General features: G+C 42.1%; 1 protein-coding gene across 1 annotated transcript; it reads right to left on the reverse strand.

The window, feature by feature from the left end:
• Positions 1-7,937: 7,937 nt before the first annotated feature.
• LOC143476488 (factor VII-activating protease) lies at positions 7,938-20,837 on the reverse strand. Its single transcript, XM_076974712.1, has 14 exons — positions 20,726-20,837; positions 20,400-20,504; positions 20,156-20,267; positions 19,661-19,747; positions 19,373-19,480; positions 19,148-19,264; positions 18,426-18,536; positions 11,840-12,011; positions 11,631-11,728; positions 10,930-11,494; positions 10,090-10,232; positions 9,767-9,901; positions 9,491-9,636; positions 7,938-8,399 (listed from the first exon to the last, which is right to left on the reverse strand). The coding sequence occupies exons 2-14, from the start codon at positions 20,448-20,450 to the stop codon at positions 8,238-8,240; spliced, it is 2,007 nt and encodes a 668-aa protein (XP_076830827.1). The 5' UTR covers positions 20,451-20,504; positions 20,726-20,837; the 3' UTR covers positions 7,938-8,237.
• Positions 20,838-22,652: the final 1,815 nt, after the last annotated feature.

Below are 22,652 nucleotides of genomic sequence, written 5' to 3' on the forward strand. Positions count from 1 at the left end.
GGTGCATATAAAATTTAAGTACTCTTTTTTCAATATTAATGATTAGGGGAAATCTGCCTAATTCGGCCCTGCATGCATTAGTTGGGGTTTTTCTTTGGACGTGTAAAATCATTCTACAGAATTCTGCATGCAGGGTTTCAGTGGGATTCTTGTCCCATCTAGTGTAGTCATGATGACTGAGTGGACCCCATACTTCACTACCGTACAGCGCAATGGGCAGAATTATACTGTCAAAGATCTTTAGCCAGATTGGAATTGGGATGTGGATGTTGGCGAATTTGTTTTTAATGGAGTAGAGGGCTCTACAGGCCTTCTCTTTCAGTGCATCCACTGCCAGACCAAAGCCTCCTGAGGCGCTGATTCTGAGCCCCAGGTAATTATAGGAGAGGGTGTGATCTAGGGCGGTGTCTCCTAGATAGAAAATGTGTCTGCCTTCCTGAGATCTGGCTTTCTTTTGGAAGATCATGACTTTAGATTTATCAGGGTTGACTGTCAGGGCCCAGGTCTGACAGTACTCCTCCAGCAGGTCCAGGTGCCGCTGAAGCCCCTGTTCTGTAGGCGACAGCAGTAGCAGGTCATCTGCGTAGAGGAGGAATTTAACTTCCGCTCCGTTTAGTGTCAGGCCGGGGTTTGCAGATTGCTCCAGTAACACTGCTAGATCATTTATATAGATATTAAAGAGAGTTGGAGACAAGCTGCAACCCTGCCTGACACCACGCCCCTGAGTGAAGACCTCCGTCATTTTATTGCCAATTTTTACTCCACATTTATTACTGACATACATCGATTTAATGATGTCATAGACTTTACCCCCTACACCATTTTGTAGAACTTTATAGTATAGTCCTTCTTGCCAGATTGAATCAAATGCTTTTTTGAAATCTATAAAACATGCAAAAACTTTAGTGTGATCTTTTGTATGTAGATGTTGGTGGATTAGGGTGTGTAGGGTGTAAATGTGGTCAGTAGTGCGGTGATTTGGTAAAAAACCAATCTGTCCTTTACTCAAGACGCTGTGTTCAGTAAGGAAGGCCTGTATCCGGGCATTAATGATACAGCAGAACACCTTCCCCAGGTTACTGCTCACACAGACGCCTCGGTAGTTGTTGGGGTCGAATTTGTCTCCACTCTTGTAGATCGGGGAAATAAGCCCCCTGCTCCAGATCTCAGGAAAGTAGCCGGATTGGAGAATGGTGTTAAACAATCTGAGCAGAGCCTGTTGCAGCTGAGGACTGCTGCATTTCAGCATCTCTGTCCGGATGCTGTCGGGTCCACAGGCTTTTCTGGATTGAAGTTTTTTAATTTGGGTGTTTAGTTCTTCCTGTGAAATTTGGTGGTCAATTGGGTTCTGATAGTTTTTGATTGCACATTCTAGTATCGTTAGATTTCTTAGGATTTTTTGCTGTTCCAAATTGAGACTATCTGATGGTAATTTCTCATATAATTTTTGAAAGTGTTTTTTCCAGATGTTGGGATTTTCTATGGCCAGATTATGAGGACTTTTGTTGCTCAGGTTGTTCCACAATTCCCAGAACTGATTTTGGTCTATAGAGTTTTCAATTTTTTGTAGATATTGAGTATAATGTTTATTTTTTTTTTGTCGTAAAATCTTTTTATATTCTCTTAGTGTTGTAGTATAATTTGACCTAATTTCATTATTGTTAGGTTGTCTGTGTTTCTCATTTGATAATTGTCTTAATTGTATTAATTAATTGAGCTTAATTGAGAGAGCTTAATTGCTCTCTCTACTCCCCTCTCTACTCCCCTTTCTCTACTCGCCTCTTTACTCCTCTCTCTCGACTTCTCTCTCCCCCTCTCTCTACTCCCCTCTCAACTCCTTGCTACTTATCTCTACTCCCCTCTCTACTCCCCTTTCTCTACTCCTCTCTCTATACTCTCCTCTCTACTCCTCTCTCTACTCCCCTCTCTCTCCTCCTCTCTACTCCCCTCTCTCTCTACCCCTCTTTACTCCTCTCTACTCCCCTCACTACTCGTCTCTCTCTACTCCCCTCTCTCTGCTCCTCTCTCTACTCCCCTCTCTACTCCTCTCTCTACACCCCTCTCCTCCTCCCTCTCTACTCCTTTCTCTCTACTCCCCTCTCTCTACTCCTCCCTCTCTACTCCACTCTCTCTACTCCCCCCTCTCTCCTCCTCTCTACTCCCCTTTCTCTACTCGCCTCTCTACTCCTCTCTCTCTACTTCTCTCCTCCTCTCTCTACTCCCCTCTCTCTCCTCCTCTACTCCCCTCTCTACTCCCCTTTCTCTACTCCTCACTCTCTACTCCTCACTCTATACTCCTCTCTCTACTCCCCCCATCTCTCATCCTCTCTCTACTCCTCTCTATTCCTCTCACTACTCCTCTCTCTCTACTCCCCTCTCTCTGCTCCCCTCTCTACTCCTCTCTTTATTCCTCTCTCTACTCCTCTCTCTACACCCCTCTCTCTACTCCTCCCTCTCTACTACTTTCTCTCTACTCCTCTCTCTTTACTCCTCCCTCTCTACTCCACTCTCTCTACTCCACTCTCTCTACTCCTCTCTCTACTCCTCTGTCTTTACTCCTCCCTCTCTCCTCCTCTCTACTCCCCTTTCTACTCCTCTGTACTCCTCCTCTCTTTACTCCTCTCTCTCTACTCCCCTCTCTACTCCTCCCTCTCTACTCCTCTCTCTCTACTTCTCTCTACTCCTCTCTCTCTACTCCCTTCTCTCTCCTCCTCTCTCTAGTCCTCTCTCTACTCCTCTCTACTCATCCCTACTCCCCTCTCTCTCCTCCTCTACTCCCCTCTCGACTCCCCTGTCTACTACTCTCTCTCTACTCCTCTCTACTCCCCTCTCTCTACTCCCCCCTCTCCACCCCTCTCTCTACCTCTCCCTCTACCTCTTCTCCTCTCTCTCTACACACTTTTCTTTACACCTCTCTATCTACACATCTCTCTACTCCTCTCACTTCTTTCTATTTTTTCACTCTCCCTGTCAGGTCACAGAGCTGCAGAACAGGTATAACCTAACCCTAACCCTAGGTATAGTACAGGGGGGTATTCCTGGGTATGTTAAATTTGAGTTTTCTGTTCTAGAAAGTGGATTAAAACAAACTCAATGTTAGTTGCTATACAGTTGTGATCAAATTTATTCAACCCCCACTGAAATAAAGTGTTTTGGCCAGTTTGACATTGATTTTGATCATTTCAGTCATCTTATTTACAATTATATCAAAGAGGCACTTATAAATTAGACAAACATAACATAATATTTATGATGGAATAACCACAAATGTCTTTACTGTGCTCACATCATTATCAGTTTTATTCAACCCCCTAGTGACATTATTTTTTTGTACTTAGTACAACATCCTTTTCCAGTTATGACAGCTTTCAAGCGTGAAGCATAGCTTGACACAAGTGTCTTGCAGCGACTTATGGGTATCTTAGCCCATTCTTCATGGGCAAAAGCCTCCAGTTCAGTCACATTCTTAGGCTTGCGCACTGCAACTGCCTTCTTTAGGTCCCACCAGAGGTTCTCAATTGGATTTAAGTCTGGTGATTGCGATGGCCACTCTAGAATGTTCCAGCCTTTCATGTTCAACCATGCTCTAGTGGACTTGGATGTGTGCTTCGGATCATTGTCCTGTTGGAAGGTCCAACGTCTCCCAAGCCGCAGGTTTGTGACTGACTCCATCACATTTTCCTCCAAGATCTCCTGGTACTGAAGGGAATTCATGGTACCCTGCACACGTTGAAGCTTTCCTGTACCATTAGAAGCAAAACAGCCCCAAAGCATAATTGACCCCCCGCCATGCTTCACAGTAGGCAAGGTGTTCTTTTGTTCATAAGCCTGGTTCTTCCTTCTCCAAACATAGCGCTGGTCCATTGTCCCAAACAGTTCTAATTTAGTTTCATCTGACCACAGTACACTGTTCCAAAACCTTTGTGGCTTGTCCACATGACTTTTGGCATACTGCAGTCGACTTTTCTTGTTCTTTGGAGTCAGCAAGGGGGTGCGTCTGGGCGTTCTGGCATGGAGGTCTTCGTTATGCAGTGCGCGCCTTATTGTCTGAGCTGAAACTTCAGTGCCCACATCTGACAGGTCTTTTTTCAGTTCCTTAGCAGTCACGCAGGGATTTTTCTCCACATTACGCTTCAGGTAGCGCACAGCAGTCGCGGTCAGGATCTTCTTTCTGCCACGACCAGGTAACGTTTCCACTGTGCCCTTTAACTTGAACTTGCGAATGATACTTCCGATAGTGTCTCTTGGAATATTTAACAACTTCGCAATCTTTTTATATCCATTGCCATTCTTGTGAAGAGCAATAACCTCTTCTCTTGTCTTCTGGGACCATTCTCTTGCCTTCACCATGCTTGGAAACACACCAGTAGATGTCTAGAAGGAGCTGAGTATCACAGTCCTTTTAAATCTGCCTAATTGGTGCTTATCATGCTTGATTGCTGCTCGTTGACATCCACAGATGTTTTCAATACCTGATGGAAAACACTGGAATGAACCTCTGTTCTTAGGAGTGGTAGTCGTAAAGGGGTTGAATAATTGTGTCAATGAAGAAATCACAAAAAGGCCATTTAATACTTTATGACAAAAAAAATTGATGCTATCTTAGTTGCATTTAGTTCTTTAACAAGTCCTTGTAAGATTTCATTATGAACACAATTACAAATGTGCACTGAATTCCATAAAACCCTTCGCAGCATTGGGGGTTGAATAAATTTGATCACAACTGTAGCAACTTACGCTCTGAAGCTAACCTGCTTGCTGGCAGGTTTACTTAAACCTAAACCAGAGTTACAAACACACGTCATCATGACGTGTCCTTTCCTTGAGGATCCTGTGGGTATTGAAGCTTAGTTTATTTGCCGAGCTCTTCATCGGGAACGCATTATAAAACCCCAAATAGACACAGGCCTATCATTTTTGTGTGAATTTTTTATGAACGTTATAGTTTTTCAGCGCAATCCATTACTTACAATAGTAACATTATTAAGCCTCACATTTCAAATATTACACATCACGGATCAGCCCTCAGTGCTCTCCAGATTTTTATACATCACCAGGGCCGGAGTGGGCCACTTTTTCAGTCTGGAAGTTTCATGCCCAAATCCGGCCCAAAATTATTTTTCCCTCCCAATCGGCCCAAACTAGAGATTGACATGAGCTGGCCCATCGGGAATCCTCCCGAATCTCCCGATTAGCCACTCCGGCTCTGTACATCACTCTTAATTTTTTTGCTAGTGGAAGTTTTCTTTATAGTGTAGGAGATGTGGAAACTGTCAGCAAAACAACTGTATGTCGGTCTGTCCGAAAAGTATGTCTGGCATTAAAACGACTAGTGCCCAGTTTTGTGGTGCTTCCTGGGCATAAGCCAGTTATGGACATCAAAGAGGAACTACCTGTGGTAGTTTTGCTAGTTATTCACATGCAGTGTAATAGTTAAATCATTGCAATCCCTAGTGTGATTATAAGACACTATGGTGGCCTCCTTCGTGAAGGTAGAGGGTATCCCTGACTGCCCTACCTAATGATGGCCAATTCAGATCCTGCACCTGAACCACAGTCCCGCTACAGTCAGGCCCGAAGCAAAACCAGGGCAAGAATTGAAATGACCCTAGTAATCCTCAAGGCTAGGTTCCAGTGCCTGAAGGGGCTCAGAGTTACCCCTGAGAGGGCGTGCCACATAATAATGGCATGTGTGGTATTATACAACATTGCAACCATCCAGGGAGAGCGACAGCCTACCATCTCGGACATGCCCACAGATGAGGAACCTTACATGCATGCGGGTGACAACAGAGATGGTAGAGTTGTAGAGTTGTCTGCCATTACTGCTTTTCTCATTAAATGATGCACGCCCCCCCCCCCACCATATAACCTTTAAATATACATTACAGTCAAATTCCCTGTTATGATTCGTTATTTCATTTTTTCTGTAAAAAAATATATTTAAGAATATATATTAAGAATAAGATATAGTTATGTACCGCCATACCATTTTGTACTATATTCTTATACTTCATTTTTATCTGATGCCATGTGCATCCAGGAATTAGTAAATGTTCAAATAATGTGGCAATTTTTTGACATGCTGACTGCCTTTCCCTAGCAGCTGCCGCAGTATTACATTTACGCTTAATAATATCTAAATATTCTGCATATGCAGTCATTAATACTTCAAGTTCCAGTGGTGTGAAATACGATGCTCGGCTGGTTTTCAAATTTAAGTCCATGATAAATCTTATTAATCGGTGTTCCATTAAGAAGACGTGCTTCTGTCTGGATCAACCTACTCAGAGTTGAGCGACCCTGATTACTTTAACTCCAATCAGCCGTTTTGGAATCGAAAACTCTGAGTATGTCAGATCGGGGTAAGACAACTCAAAGTTTGTTAAACCCGCTTTCTGGAATACCCCCCAGGTATGTACAGCTGAAATTATGCACATCACTATTTCATTCATGTTTGGTCCCACATACCTTTAGCCGAAAAATAGAAACTAGCACTCATGATGGAATGTTCTTCTTCTGCAACTTCTTGCTGCTGTTTACCCCGTTGTCATTTTATGTTCCTTTGACACAATTACTATTTTGGGATCAGGGGTTAGGGGTTAGGGGTAGGGTTATTGGTGGAATGGTGACAGTTTTAATAGTTTAAAAATTCCTTGAAAAATTTAAGTCTATCTGGTGTTACATAAAAACCATACAAAAAACAAAATAATGACTGTGTGCCATATGGTGGTACATGTGTGATTGATGGTTATTACATCATTGCCAGATGAGGTAAAGTCAGAGCAGACCCTGGACCTAGGGTTAGTGTTTCGGTCAGGGTCAGGTTAACCTAGGGTAACCCTAACCCTAGACCTGAACAACAACCTGCTGCTGTTCATCCACTCACAAACTCCCATAGCCAAGAGGCTCAAGAGTTGTGAGTCTGCTGGTGGTCAAAATGAACACCACCTCTTGTCATGTTCGCGTCAGTGTTTGAGTAACAGAAAAATGAACACCACCTCTCTGGTCACATTTCACATCAAAGTTTGGGTGATAGAAAAGTGATCACCATGTCTCTAGTCATGTTTCACTTTCTGTTTTAGTGTCTGTGAGATTGCTGAAATTTGAAAGCACCATATCCTTATACAAAGATATTTTGCAATGTTGCTTTACTGTATTCAACATTCACTTTACTTCATGGCATTATGTAGAGAAAGCTGTTGGTATGATTGCAAGGCACATGCTCTGTGAGTCCACTTTTTCTTTCCCAGATTTGGCAGATGTGGCCTAAAGGAGGGGTCCGGTGCTGTCACCATGACACTTACCCTGACGTCTTTTGTCGTTTATTGGTTTTAAGTTCCCTTTTTACGCGTTGAGTATTCTGCGTCTTTTGTGTTTACGTTTAGTATTTTCTCCCGTGCGTTTCTACAGTTGAGTTTTGGTTCACAAATTTAGTTTTCTGTGTACTTTCTGTTTGTGTTTCCTTCTCCCTCTGTGTTCTTGGGTCATTCAAGAAGACTACATTTGGCTGTGTGTCCAGGCCATGATCTTCAAGGAAGCAACTCACAGCCAGTTAAAATCTGCAATGCCACATGAGTCTCCAGTCAAATCTGAATGTACTTATTACTAGCTCAGCCTACTGAGAGCAGACAGTGTGATGTAACATTTTACAAATAAAAGTACCGTATACACTTACAGCAGGGTTCTTTCATAGCATCTTCAAGGCCCTGATTGCAATTGTTTGTGTGCATAAAATGTTTTATGAAGTTTGTTAAATGCAGTAGATATGCACAAAATGATCATTTCAAGTGGTAAATTATAATTTGAGTTGTACAAAGTCACAATGCAGTACATAATTATAGATGAGTTATTTTACTGTACTTAAGAAACTTTCACTGAGTTGGCCTTGAAATTTTTGATTTTTTATTTAGATTTTTTTTCTTTGATTTCTCAACTATTCTGTGTGTTCAAATACAGTTACTGACAATGTCTTTAAAAATAATTTGCATATAATCCTCAATAACAACTTTTTCCTCCTCTCAATAAATTTAATATTTGGGCATACATGGACATTTTGTACACCAATCCCAGACCCACAAGCAATTAACAGAAAAAATTCAGTAACCATAAAAAATGACTTAAGAATCCCAAACTAGTCTTTCATTCTAGTAGGGAAGCACTTTTGCCTGTGTTCCATTTTTGGGTATATTTGCTATTTTATGCATTTTCCACACAAAAAAATAAAGGTCCAGTGTTTATGTCTCTGCTGTCTTTGCACTGATCCAGTCCACAAAGTGTGTGACGCGGGTGTAGACGCCAGGCTTGTTCTTCTCCCCACAGCTGTCGCCCCAGCTGACAATGCCATAGGCATAGTGCACATGCTCCTTCTCGCAGGTCAGGGGGCCTCCTGAATCACCCTGTCAGACAGAAAGGACATGCAGTGTCCAGTGAGAAGAGCTGATACTGCTGCTCTTAGTGATTCATTCACACGTGCTTGTTTTGTAATCCTCTTCTGTTTTTTAGGCTTAAAGTATTTAATATGTTTGTGTGTTGAAAGCATTAAACATCTAAAATAGAATAAATACAAAATGAATTAAAAATTTATAACTGAATTACTTTGTTAGTGTCTAATATGCTAATGAACATTCTTGAATGATATCCTTCCATTCAAATCTACCCATAAAGGTACAAGCAGAATCTGCACTGCTCAATCTACGAATTTACTAATGGTGATTGTGTTTTTATATCAGTCTAGACTTTATAAGTGTGTTTGGTACTGCTTACAATGTGTTTCAACAAGCAGCTTTAAAGAAATGTACATCCAGGTCTAAGCCTCTAATGAAGGACTGTTATGTATTATAATAGTATAATAAAATACTGTCATGCAATTAATCATGCACTAGGCTTTCCATTCTAGGGTTTCTGTTCAGTAGATTGCTTAATCTTGATTGGTTGAGGTCACGCAAAACTCTGCCCCCTCCTATCTGTCATGATTTTGCTTTGTATCTCCATGTGTTCTTGTTTGGTTTTTTCCTGTGTTTCGCTGCCATGCATCTGTCAGTCTGTTCCCATGCCCCTCGTCTGTGTCAGCACCTGTGTCTAGTTTAGTTCCCTTGTTTAGTTCTTCATTTAAACCCTGTGTTTATTCTTCCTAGTCGTCGGTCATTGTCTCTGTGTTCACGGTATGTTCTGCACTCGGTCTCTCTCAGTTCACTCAGCCTTCCTAATTATCGGTTCGTTCTTTATTCCCAAGTTATGATGTTTACCAGTATATATACCAGATTACCAGTCCAGACATTCTTTTGAAGTACATGCAGACAATGTCACCAGTTGTATATTGAACGTTCACAAGAACAACCAATGTTATTAAAAAAGAAATGACAGATTAGTCTTGTTTGGTTTGCATTTTTTATGGTTTTGCTTTGTGGGATTTCTTTGATTAACTGCATGATTAAATTCATTTAATTTGGCTTTTTAATCTTTATAGATCACTTGTGAATTTTCTCACCTGACATGAGTCCACTCCTCCATCCAGATAACCAGCACAGAACATTGTGTTATCTATGAGTTTCCCATACACATTTGAACTGGAACAGACATCTTGGGCAATTAGCAGCACCTCAGCATCCAGTAACTTACTGGATCCATATTGCGCTAGCAAACAGAGCAGCAGAGAATGATGTTACAAAAAAAGGCCAGAGCCAAAGATGGATTCTATAACAAATGCTGTCATCCTTCTACGTATGGACACAGATACAAGTCAGTATAAGAGTCAATGCCTTACACTCTGGAGTGGCTCCCCATCCAGAGATCTTGCACTCCGAACCATCAGGGAAGGTTTCGTTGGGCAAGCAGGCTGTCCTGACGAACTGACTCTCCTCTGCACACTTCCCATCTTTGGCTCTGAGACTCAGCAGAGCTGACACATTTGCACACATGTATGGCATGAACAAAAAAAGGTTATTGAAAAAGACAATGAATATACTCATTACATATTAAAATCTAGTCAATTTAAATCTTTGTTAGCAACACAAAGATGATCATAAGCCAGTCTGATTCTCACTGCAATAGTCAGCATGGTTTTAACAATGAAAAATCAGTGATCACCAATGTCATTGTAGACTGTTTCGGGGGTTTCTCTGTATTGTTCATGGACAATGGTCTCAACAACTTCCAGCGTTTGTTCTGATGGCTCAACCTTCTCTAAGTCCACACCTCCTAGAACCACCTGGAAATCATTACCTTTGACACTGTAAATAAATAAACAACATAAGCACAACGACCTGTTGAGCAATGCTGTATCTAGATCCAGATATTAAATCACTTCTAATTTTTGACTGTAGTTATTTTATCTTTTACACACCATCTATAATGTTGCTATTTACTATTGTAGCCTTGCATGGTTTATTTGAACGTCCACTACTATGTGAAACATTGACTCCTACCTAATCTAACTCTCCAGAGGTAAACTCCCTATTTTTTATTGTCCATAAAGAGAAACAGAATAACTCGTTACTTAGGAAATTGTTAATGTAGCAATGAGTCCATAAACATACCCTTTGCTCATTCAATAGCAGCACATGTCTACCCACTCAAGTGCATGAAGGACATGCACACATGCCCTGAAAAGCCAGCAGGGCAATGTGCACATGCACCATACTGTTGATTTAATCTGTCTGCACAGTGGTCCTTTATGACAACAGATGTCTGGCTGGTTTTTTTTTCTATGTATGAGAAGTTATAAAGATAGGCTACTTCACTTAATCCTCATTATGTTAAAATCAAATAATGTTAGTCCTGCTCCAAATGCTTCCTTTCTTACTAACCCAAATCTTTTTTCACCTTATAAACGAAACCTTTAAAAATATTATTCTTTAAAAACCCCTTTGTATGTTAGCACAGCTAAATTACCCTTGTGCTGCAACACCCTGATTAGGTTCTACTCACATACAGTGTCCTGCTGTCATCACCCAGCATGGCTTGATGAGAATCCCTCCACAAATGTGTTTGAATCCCTGATTAGAGGCCTTTGGTCTGATCTGTACAGATGCCTGCCATGGTTGTGCTCCTGGAAGTGCCTTTAGACCGCCATAGATGCGATTTAATGATTGTCTTGGTTGGGGTTTCCCACATGTTTCAAATTCCCTCACCATGTGTGGGATGGAGCTTCCTTCAACAGAATTTCCTGGCATGGTGCTTCCAGCAGTGTGGATTGCTGGTATTAAACTTTCAGAAGTGGAGGTTCCTGGCACAGGGCTTTTGGTGGTGTGGATTCCTGATATCAAACTTTCAGAAGTGGAGGTTCCTGGCACAGGGCTTTTGGTGGTGTGGGTCCCTGGTAACAGGCTTTCAGAAGTGGAGGTTCCTGGCTTAGGGCTTTTGGTGGTGTGGGTTTCTTGTGGATGGATTAATGGTGTGGGATGTATTGTTGGGTTTAGGTGGACAGGTGTGGGTGTGACATGGGGCTTTGCCGTAGTGGTTCTGGACGTAGGGTGCGTGAAGGGTTTGATAACTGCAACAGGTTTTATGTTTGGAAGAGCAACAAAATACTCATTTACTACACTGAACTGGAACAGCACTGCTTTTTGGTACATACATTTTTCAGCTGCACAGAAATCATGTCTATCTGAATACAGACATGTATTTACCTTCAGTGGTAGGACATTTTCTAACATTGCAGGTATCCCATTTGAGTGTGTTTCCTGATCGTATAAAGCACCACGGTTTTGTTTCACCATCTGGGTTTCTGTGATTGAATTAGCCCATTCAAATTATTAGCAGTTAATTCAACATTATTAGCAATAATTTTGTATTGCTCTCCAGATTAACGACCAAGTATGTATGAGTGTGTTCTTACCTGCACAAGTTGTGTGGACCCAGGCCATGAGCATCCTCAAACATTGTAAAAGGCATTATCCCTTTAGCCAAAAGATAGTAGGAGTTCCAGAACAGACAGTCATCGCCACCCTCAGTCTCTGACACATGGCCTCTGTAGGACACTCCGTTTGCTTCATAGCAATCGTTTGGACCTGAAGACCAAATACAGGAAATTACACAAAAAAGGAAGAAACTGCAATTCATGATAGTGATGGTATAATTGTGTTCAGTACTCATGAGTTTTGTTGATGACGTGTTTAGTAAATCACATCATGAGTTCCTTTGACCAAAGTCAGCTAGGATTTTTTAAATAGTCAGATATTTATAGAAATGTATACTTATATATGTAATGGTGTGCTATTTACCTTGTTTAACTTAATGTACTTAGAGTACACACAATACTGACGTACCCACTTATGCACACCCACAATGCATATAGCACCTTGACTACGCCACCCCTATAAGATGGGGAAGGGGACCCCGTGCTAGGCCACTCAATTAAATGAGTGAGAAGAACCAGCTAATGACACACCAGTATCCAATTCTATCACAATACAGTTTATTTCAGATATAAAAATATACACTCTGTTATAAAAAAACAGACACTCTATTGGGGGATAAGATAGTTAAGCTAGTACAAATGCTCTAAGTAGTACTGCACAGACAAAAAAAACCCGTGGCCAAGGATATGTACCACCCACAGTGTTCATTCACCAATGACCACAAACGCTACTACTACACCAAATCCTTGTAACCACACTAAGCAGCTGCACCAACTGTGCTCAACAAGAAAGCCACACCACCACAGCAAACACCCCACAAAGGGCACAACCTGGACACTGGGGTGGCCCACTCCGTGACCACAAGCGAACAAATAAAAATATCCAAAAAGATAATGGACATAAAAGAACTGTGCAGGACTATCACAACAGTTGCTGCTATGCTCCAGACTTAACTCCCAAACGACTATAAAATAGCTGGTTTGACAGCAGATATACTCATAGCACTATGTAAATTAGCACATTGCCATGAACCTCAATCTATTAAAATGCAGAAAATAATTAAAAATACTGGGTAGGGAAAAACAGTGGCCTGCAAGCACCCCAGCTGCAGCTCCACTCCGTTTAAGATGAAATTGTTCACTATCAGTGTTGCGATTAACGCCATCATTTAGTCAGTAACGGGATAATATAATTAATTACTTTTCCTATCGTTACAACGCCATTGACATTACTGGTCATTAAAAGCGGTGCTTTACTATATATTGATATATTAATAGTAATGCGAGCGGACCCCTGCCCAGGCTAGTGAGGAGTAACAGATCTCGATAGGTCACAGTTCTCAGTGTAACACCTGTTTAACTTAACAAGTCAGTAAGCAATTGGCTAAGGCAGCGTTATGGTAGCCAATCAGAGCCAGTGTTGTTACACGCGTGCCGAAGCACACCAGTGACCGACACAAATGGAGAAGAGGCAGAAATGGCGAGTCAGGAGCAAGCCGAAGAAAAATTAGTATTTTCAAGGTGGCGATATATATAAACATTATTTAAGAAAATACTTGAAGTTCCTGAATGTCTTCCAGACTGGGTATTTGATTTATTTAATTAAGAATAGTGTCACGGTACGGCGGGCCCCCTACTGGTCGCCCCCGTATACAGCGGCAGTTGTCCTGTTGTTGTGGGCGTTGTGTTCGTCCCTCAGGTGGGCGGAACCCGCGATTCGTCTCACCTGAGGGTCGTTTGTTCGTCTATATATGTCTTGTCTTTGTACCAGTTGTGTACCATTATAGTACCATTATATAATAGTGTACCATTATATCCTTCATTTGGATATACGTCACGAATTTTTGGTTTGCGCACTTTTCTATTAAACCATCCTTTTTAATCGCTTCCATTTTGTTTTGCTCACCCTGCCCGTCACAAATAGAAGTTTTATTGTTAAGTTTACTTCTGTTGTGAACAAACCAGTTGTCTCAGGTTGAGAGAATTTTATTTAATTTGATAGATGTAAATGCACTTTATATAGTGTAACTGTTTACTTTTGCTTTTTTTTAGAAAGATTTGGGATTTTAAAGGATTTTATCCTGCATTGGTCTGTGGATGTGCAATAAATATCAAAAGTTAAACACCTTTCTGATCTACTCATTTCAACTAACTGTGAAAACTGCTTTTTCAAAAAATCCTTATTCATTGGCATATAACTTTTTTTTAACTGTAATGCAAATAGTTACTTTCCCTGGTAACAAGTTACTTTTATTATAGAGTAATTCAGTTACTAACTCAGTTACTTTTTTGAACAAGTAGTGAGTAACTATAACTAATTACTTTTTTAAAGTAACATTCCCAACACTGTTCACTATGCACTTAGAGGCTTACTTGCTCCGTAACTGTAACCCAAACAAAATAGCATTTAAGCACCCGCTACAAAACCCACGAACACATGCATGGTAGCCGTCCACCAATGAATGGTAAAAACACAATAGTATAGTGCTTAAAAAGTACATACCCAATAGATAAGCAGGCAAAGCTCAAATCCACACCTGTTAGGTCACAGCTGAAGTCAACACTTCGCAATCTATGCGAGCAAAGGTGCAGCCAGTTAGCACAGAAGCCGATAAGCCATGCTTCCCAATAGCCACTCACCAGCATGTCTCCACCTGACAATCCAGCTACCTACCTGTTGAATCCGCTGTGTGCAACTCTCCGCTTCTCAATTGGATGGCCACCAATACAACCTCAGTTCCTCCAGCCACGACGTTCACACACCAAACAATTTGCAAGGCATTTGTGTACCCAGACAGTAAGTGAATACACCAAGGTATGCTCACCCTTATCGCCCCCCTTTGGTGCCAAGCCCCACCTACAGTGGGCGTGTCCCATACCTATGATAGTATTGTGCTCAAGTTAAACTTACGGCCATGCCACATTCACCCCCTGCTTCAAAGTTCACCATCCCAGTGAACATAGATATACCCAACAGCTACTGCCAAGGTTGAAAAATAATGGAAGCGCCAGCCGGGACTGGTTGAATCAGAACAGAGTTCATGGCGGCTGCACGGGGAAGATGAAACCGATTCGAATGCTGTACTACGAGCGGAGCGCCTTACTCCTAACAGAGGTTCCTCATCCTGAACCTGGGAGCCATGGTCCTCAGCAGGGATTGGAGGTGAGTCCTCACTACCTGTAGACCCATGATCTAGTACACTATGGCCCAAACCCTGATCTGAATGGGGGCTACTAGTGCCTGTCTCCAAACTATGTCCCCATTCTGGACCTCACCCGGACCACAATTCCAACCGGGCTATGCTCTTCCTCAGGCTCGGTTTGAGCCCTCTCCTGGAGTGATGCAGCCACCAGGGCCGCAGGTATCAGGCCCCTCTCCGTATCTAAAGTTGGCTTCATCTCTGACTTATGATTGGTTTTATCACCTTCCAATTCCCCGACTGGCCTGATTGTATACAAGGTCCCTACGGTGTCCAAGCATTTCACAACCTCAAAGATGTTTGAGCTCCACACATCTTGGATTTTATGTCTGCCTGAGAAATGGTTTCTACAGTGAACCAAAGTACCCAGAGGCAGTATTGGAAGCACTGCACTTCGCTCTTGCCTACGATAAGCCGCTGCCAGCTCTAACTGCTCCCTTGTGCTGACATACACTTCAGACAGATGTTTCTTATGCTGTCTTATCCAGTCAGATGGATCTAGACTCTCTCCATCCTCCTCCTCCACACTTCCCAACAAAGCGATCAATTGGTAACTGTGGCTTTTGTCCAAATACCAATTCGTATGGGGAGTACTGTATGGATTGATGTACTGTAGTGTTGTAAGCGAACAGCAAATGGGGTAAAAGCTGGGGCCATTTAGATTTCTTCTCAGGTGGCAAAGTGCGGAGTAAATCATGCAACGTTCGATTAAAATGCTTGCACTGTCCGTTGCCCTCCAGATGGTATGGTGTTGTCCGGCTCTTCTCAATGCCATCACAAAGACACCTCAGTAGTTCCCCCTCAAAGTTCCACCCCTGATCTGAATGAATTCTCTTTGGAATGCCGTACACATAGAACCACTTTTCGGTAAGTACTCGTACCACGGTGCTGGCCTTCTGGTCAGGTACTGCATATGCTTGGGTAAACTTTGAAAACACATCAGTCAACACCAACACTTTTTCCTGCCCATTGCTTGCCCTTTCTAACACAGTAAAGTCTATAGCCAGGATTTCCTGTGGTCTTGTGGCTAATAGACAACCCCAAAATTTTCGTATTTTGGGCTGTGTGGCCTTGGCCACTGTGCACCGTGTGCACTCCATACACCACCCTTTTATATCCCGCCACATCTTCGGCCAATAACACTACTGTCTCACAAGAGCTGTAGTGCGCTCCACCCCCTGGTGGCCGTGACCATCATGAAGAGCCATCAGCACTTCAGTCTGCAATGCCTTTGGTAACAGCAACTGAAAGACAGTATATTTGGCTGGTGGCAACTGTACTGTACGATACATAACACCTCTTTTCTACAATTCTTGGCCACTGCCTGACCAATTCTCTCACCCCTTCTTTCTCTCCTTGCAGCTCCAAAACAGTAGGTATCTGTCCCTTCTTCCAATAACCGCTAAATGCTGCAATAATGGGATGGGCAGCTTGCAAGACCTGCAGATCAGTTAGACTACGTGATGGAATACAATCTACTGCTGCAGATATGGCCACCTCAGGCTCCATTGTCCTACTACCAGGCAAAGAAACCTCTAGAGGAACTGAAAGTCCCCCTACGCCCACCTATGGCTGGTCAGCAACAGCCGGCTTTGGCGCCAAGCCCCTCCTACAGTGGGCGTGTCCCATGCCTATGATAGTATTGCGCTCAAGTTAAACTTACGGCCATGCCACATATACACTATATTGCCAAAAGTATTCACTCACCTTCCTTGACTCAAATGTAAGGAATGCCACCTGATCTCCCCTGAAACAGCCTAACCTGTCACTAATTATTACGCCCCCTTTCCACCATACTTATACACTCATTCCACTTCCTAGTCGCAAAATATTGCTGACACATGCCGCATACCGAGCGTTTCCATTACCTGTTTGATCTCCTGTGCTCTGACCCTTGCTTACTCCCCAGACCTCGTCTCATGCCTAGTCCTTCTGTACCTCCAGACTTCTACTCTCCCGTTATGACCCTGGACCGTCCCGACCACCCCAGGAAAACGCTATCGCTACTGATCTTAGTGCTAGTGATTTACCTGCCATTTTCTGTACAAGTGTTTCATTTAAATAAAAGCGGTATTCTTCCGCATTTGGATCCCTCTCTGCCTGGTCAATACGTTACATCAATTATGAGCTTAAGTGACATTGCATTCCTAATCCATAGGGTTCAATATGATGTTGGTCCCCCCTTTGCAGCTAGAACAGCTTAAACTATTCTAGGAAGGCTGTCCACAAGGTTTAGGAGTGTGTTTATGGGGATATTTCACCATTCTTCCAGAAGCGCATTTGTGAGGTCACATACTGATGTTGGACAAGAAGGTCTGGCTCTCAGTCTCCACTCTAATTCATCCCAAAGGTGTTCTTTTGGGTTGAGGTCAGGACTGTGCAGGCCAGCCATGTTCATCCACACCAGACTCTGCCATCCATATCTTTATGGACCATGCTTTGTGCACTGGTGCACAGTCATATTGGAAGAGGAAGGGACCAGCTCTAAACTGTTCCCACAAAGTTGGGAGCATGGAATTGTCCAAAATGTCTTGGTATGCGGAAGCATTCAGAGTTCCTTTCACTGGAGCTAAGAGGCCAAGCCCAGCTCCTGAAAAACAACTCCACATCATAATTCCCTCTCCACCAACCTTTACACTTGGCACAATGCAGTCAGACAAGTACCGTTCTCCTGGCAACCACCAAACCCAAACTCGTCCATCAGATTTCATGATTGAGAAGCACGATTCATCACTCCAGAGAACGCATTTCCTCTGCTCTAGAGTCCAGTGGCGGCGTGCTTTACACCACTGCATCCAAAGCTTTGCATTGCACTTGGTGATGTATGGCTTGGATGCAGCTGCTTGACCATGGAAATCCATTTCATGAAGCCCCCTGCACACTGTCCTTGAGCTAATCTGAAGGACACATGAAGTTTGGATGCCTGTAGTGATTGACTCTGCAGAAAGTTGGTTGGCAACTTTTGCCTTTGGACTGTGCGCTTCAGCATCCACTGACTCCGCTCTGTCAGTTTACAAGGCCTACCACTTTGTGACTGAGTTGCTGTCATTCCCAAACACTTCCATTTTCTCATAATACATCTGACAGTTGACTGTGGAATATTTAGGAGCGAGGAAATTTCACAACTAGATTTGTTGCACAGTTTGCATCCTATCACAGTTCCACGCTGGAATTCACTGAGCTCCTGAGAGTGGCCCATTCTTTCACAAATGTTTGTAAAAACAGTCTGCATGCCAAGAGCTTTTATACACCTGTGGCCATGGAAGTGATTGGAACACCTGATTCTGATCATTTGGATGGGTGAGCAAAAACTTCTGGCAATATTGTGTATATTTACTAATTGTTTGGGATTAAAGTATAATTACCAACTTGACAGAATTTCCCAGTGAAACCTCCTTTACAGGCACAGTCAAAGTCTTCTCCGTCCTTAACACAGGAACCTCCATTCAGACATGGGTTAGGCTCACATGGAAGAACTTGGTGGATTCAGAAAGATACATATAAATATACATATAAATATACATATAAATATACACGTAAATATACTGTCATGGTACAGCCCCTGACCCCTCCCTACAGGCATAGGTATGTGTAGTCTGCATCTGGTTATGTACATATATGTATTTCCTTTGGGTATGGTTTAATGTGCGTACATCATCCATCTCACTTGTGCCTCGTCTGATTAACGTCATGCAGTTCACTCTCGTCTTGTTTATTTTAAGATATATATTTGTGTGTCCTGTGAATGTAGCTTGTCTTTGTTGAGTGTTTTGTGTTATGTGTTTTGTTAAGCATTACTTGCGCAGCACTTGCTGAAACTAATAAAAAGACTCAGTTTTGGCATCCTGCGTGCCCCTCGCACATTACTTATACATATAAACATACACAGAAATAAGCTGATTTACAAATATATAGATACAAAGAAGTAAAAAATCATATCAGTTATGTTTGAAATAATTATACAGTACAGAGAATTATACACTACAGAGTAAATTCCATTCAGAGTCTGACATTGTTTGGATTGTATTGTAAGTATTTAAAACTGTTGGTGGCCCTTCAGTGCCAGTGGTATTAGTGGAAGTCTTACTGGCTTTGCAATTTGGAGGTTTGAAAGGTGCTTTGCATTTGCACTCATAGAAAGGAGGAGCAGCCATCAGAACACATTCACCATGTTCACATGTGTCCCTCTTGCAAGTCTTCTTTGCTGTAATAAAATAAATATTCTTATAAAACTCCTCAAAATGCATCTCAGTCTCTCAGAATACATTACATACCACATGGTAGCTTCATTTTTTACCAGGTGTCCTCCTACCTCTCTCACACCTCCTGCCCATGAAACGTTTGGGACATCTGCATTTGAATTTCCCTCTTCTCTGCTCACACATTCCATTATTCAGACATGGATTAGGCTTGCAGCTCCCTGAAGGAGCAGAGAGATAATGTGCAGTGAAGGGAGTTGGTGCACTGAGTGCATGTGATTCAACTCCAGAAATGCAATTAGTGCTACAGGCACAAACACACCTGATGTATGTTTGTTGGTCAAAACCTTGAGAGAACACTACCTAACAGTAGGAGGAACCTAACAGTCACTGGATCATACCTCTGACATCCTGAAGCTCAAACAGCCATTCGTCTTTTCCCTCATCCTCATCATCCCTGCTGTCATCATCAGAATCAACTCGCAGATCTGGTGAATACAGATTATGTGGTAAAATAACTTACTTAATTGGTCAGTATTAGCTGTTAAGATGGTGTAATTTTTTCAGTTCATTTCACACAAAAAATCGGATGGTTTAATGCACGATCAAGTAGATATCTGAACAAGTACATATCTTAATAATGCATGAACAAGTACACATCTATCCCATTCTTTCACAATAATAAAAGCAGCATGACACATCAGTTCCATAAGCGAGTTCCATAAGTGCACACTGAGAAAAGTGTTTCAGGACGTCACATATTCTCTACTCTTCCTGTCCACTGTGTTTGAATAAGTCTCATATTCTCTAGGGTTAGGGTCAAGTTAAAGTTAGGGTCTAAGGTGTGGGTTAGTTAGGGATTAGTGATTTGTTTAGAGGTAGGTTTAGGGTCTCACCTTCTTTTTCCACATGTTTTCCAAAGTGTGGCTTGTGTCTTTCTCGATGATTCTCTTCTCTGTGATGCGTCTCATGCTTCTCATGCTTCTCATGCTTTTCATGTTTCAATAGCTGATTTCATTCAGTCAGTAAAGTTAATTTTTGTGTCAGAAAAAGAAAATTATTAAATTAAATTAAGTTGAATAAATGTGAAATGTATCTTCTGAGCAGAGTGGGCTAAATGCTTTAGTGTGGAGGCCTCACCTGAGCAGGAGTGATGAAGATGCAGAGCAGCAGCAGAACCTTCAACTTCATAGTGGCTGATGGACTGAATGATAAAGTATGGAGTAGCAGTCTGTGCTTCACTGACTGTAACAGAACAAGGTCAAGGTCCTGTGTGTGTGTGTGTGTGTGTGTGTGTGTGTGTACTTTATCCTGCATCAATTACAGCACAGAAAATCAATGCTGAATATAACCCCTATAGTGTTTATGTAAGACGAGATTGTTTTAAATGAATATTGTTTGTAGTAATTCTACACACATTTTTAATTCAATAGTGAGGATTGAGCTCTAAATATTTCTCAAGTTACCTTGTTCTCCAGTTTCCCATATCCAGCTCTTTATTTCATTGTTTATTTCTTTATCTTGTTATTAAGCAGCTCTTTGCACCCATGATGACAGAGTGGGTCCACTTGTTTTTTTCGGTGCAGACTTTGTTCCCAGTAAAGTAACTATCACCATATCACCATCAGGCCATGAAGGACTCAGTTCTACCCTGCTGGAAAAGTGGAGAAAAAATAATAAGCAGAAGAACAATCAAATACAATTGAGTTATTGCAACAGGGTTAGGATTAGGTGTACCTTTAGCAGGATTACAATAGGGTTTCAGGGACTGCATGCTGGAACCGTAAAAAGGGTAAAATACTCATCACTCACATTTCATTTATACAAATAAATGAAGAGCAAACTTGGAAACAGGAAAACATTAACCACTTATCTTGATGAGAAAGAGGGAGACTCTTGTAGGGGTTAGACCCTTAGAGAAACCTTTCACTAGTAGGCTTATGCAACTCAAGCATCATGGTTCACGGCAGGAGCCTTTGCAAAGCCATTATTTAAGCAGGTGAAAACATTTAGGTAATCATCCTGATAACTGGTCTGGAGTTCCTTCCAACCCTAATATTGCACCAGAAAAGCTCTGGTTCCAAGATGGGCCAGACAGGATACCCCCTTTATGCTACAGAGAGTGAGTGTATGCCAGCCATCAATCCTGCCACAGAGCAGGCATATCAGGTGTCACTTGGTCACCGCAAGGGATGTAGAAGGCTTCGACGAGAACTCGGCATAATCCCTCAAGAATTTGAAGATTATCATACCTTAAATTTAATTTATGAACTTTAAGTCAGTTTATTTTGTCCTTGGAAGGCTTCTAGCACACTATAATGGCAACCAGTACCAGAAAAGCAAACGCCAAACAGCCAACAACCCGTCTTTCTGATAACGACGAACTTGCTGAGCTAGTTAAGCTAGCGGTTGCCGATGCTATCAGGGAGGCTATCCCCACTCTCGTGGAAGACGTGGTGGCGCAGGTAATAAATAAGACTCAGTCCCTGTTAGATACGCAAGTTGCCTCACTTCGTGAAGAAATTGTCTCTATGCATGCTGATGTCTCAAAGTCAGCCGACTATATGGAAAAAAATGAGAACCGATTGGCGGAATTCAGGCCCGTTGACAGTCTTGCTGGGGCCCGGGACAAGAAAGATTCATGTGCCGCCCCCCCCTACGCGAAATTGACGTAATCGCAGTGGCTCCGCCCGTGCGCGAGGGCCTCGCACGCTGTCGGTTCGCGAGGTCGTGCACCTCTCGAATTTTGTAACTTCGCGCCCGCCGCGCTTCAGCGCCATGAACAAAGTCATGTTTGCCGGGTTCATACACCTTTATAAGGTGGAATTAAAGCACGTGTACGTCACTTTAAAGGTCCATTTCAGTATTTTCCAGCACGTTAAACTTAATTAAGTTAAATATTTATACATATACTCGAAATGATTCGAAATAATTCGCTTTTTATCACATTATTTAATGGTTGTTTATTTTCAAAACGCCCAATCTTAACGTCTTCACGAGAACTGTTCAGTCAGACAGATATTTGTTGTGAAACGAAGTAGTTACAATTTCAAGCATTTTCAAGTACTTTACCCTAAATTCCAGCACTTTTCAAACCTGGAACACAATGCAACATTAAAATTCGTCAGGTAAATATTTTTCCTTTCTTTTCTGCGCTGCAGATTTCTGTATTTACTTTAACTATCCACCACCACTGTATTTCCCGCTGTTGGGCAGATACCAGCCGGTTACGGTCGGTGCTGGATCAAACCATTTTCCAGTGGGAGGCGGGGGTGTATGCACTTAATGGAAAATATGCAGATAGGTAAAAAACATATATATTTGAGCCATTGAGCTTATTATGAGTACATAATTTTATATTAATGAAAGATTTCAAGATTATTTAAAAATTAT

This window comes from Brachyhypopomus gauderio, chromosome 15, assembly GCF_052324685.1.
Source record: "Brachyhypopomus gauderio isolate BG-103 chromosome 15, BGAUD_0.2, whole genome shotgun sequence".
NCBI classification, from domain to species: domain Eukaryota; kingdom Metazoa; phylum Chordata; class Actinopteri; order Gymnotiformes; family Hypopomidae; genus Brachyhypopomus; species Brachyhypopomus gauderio.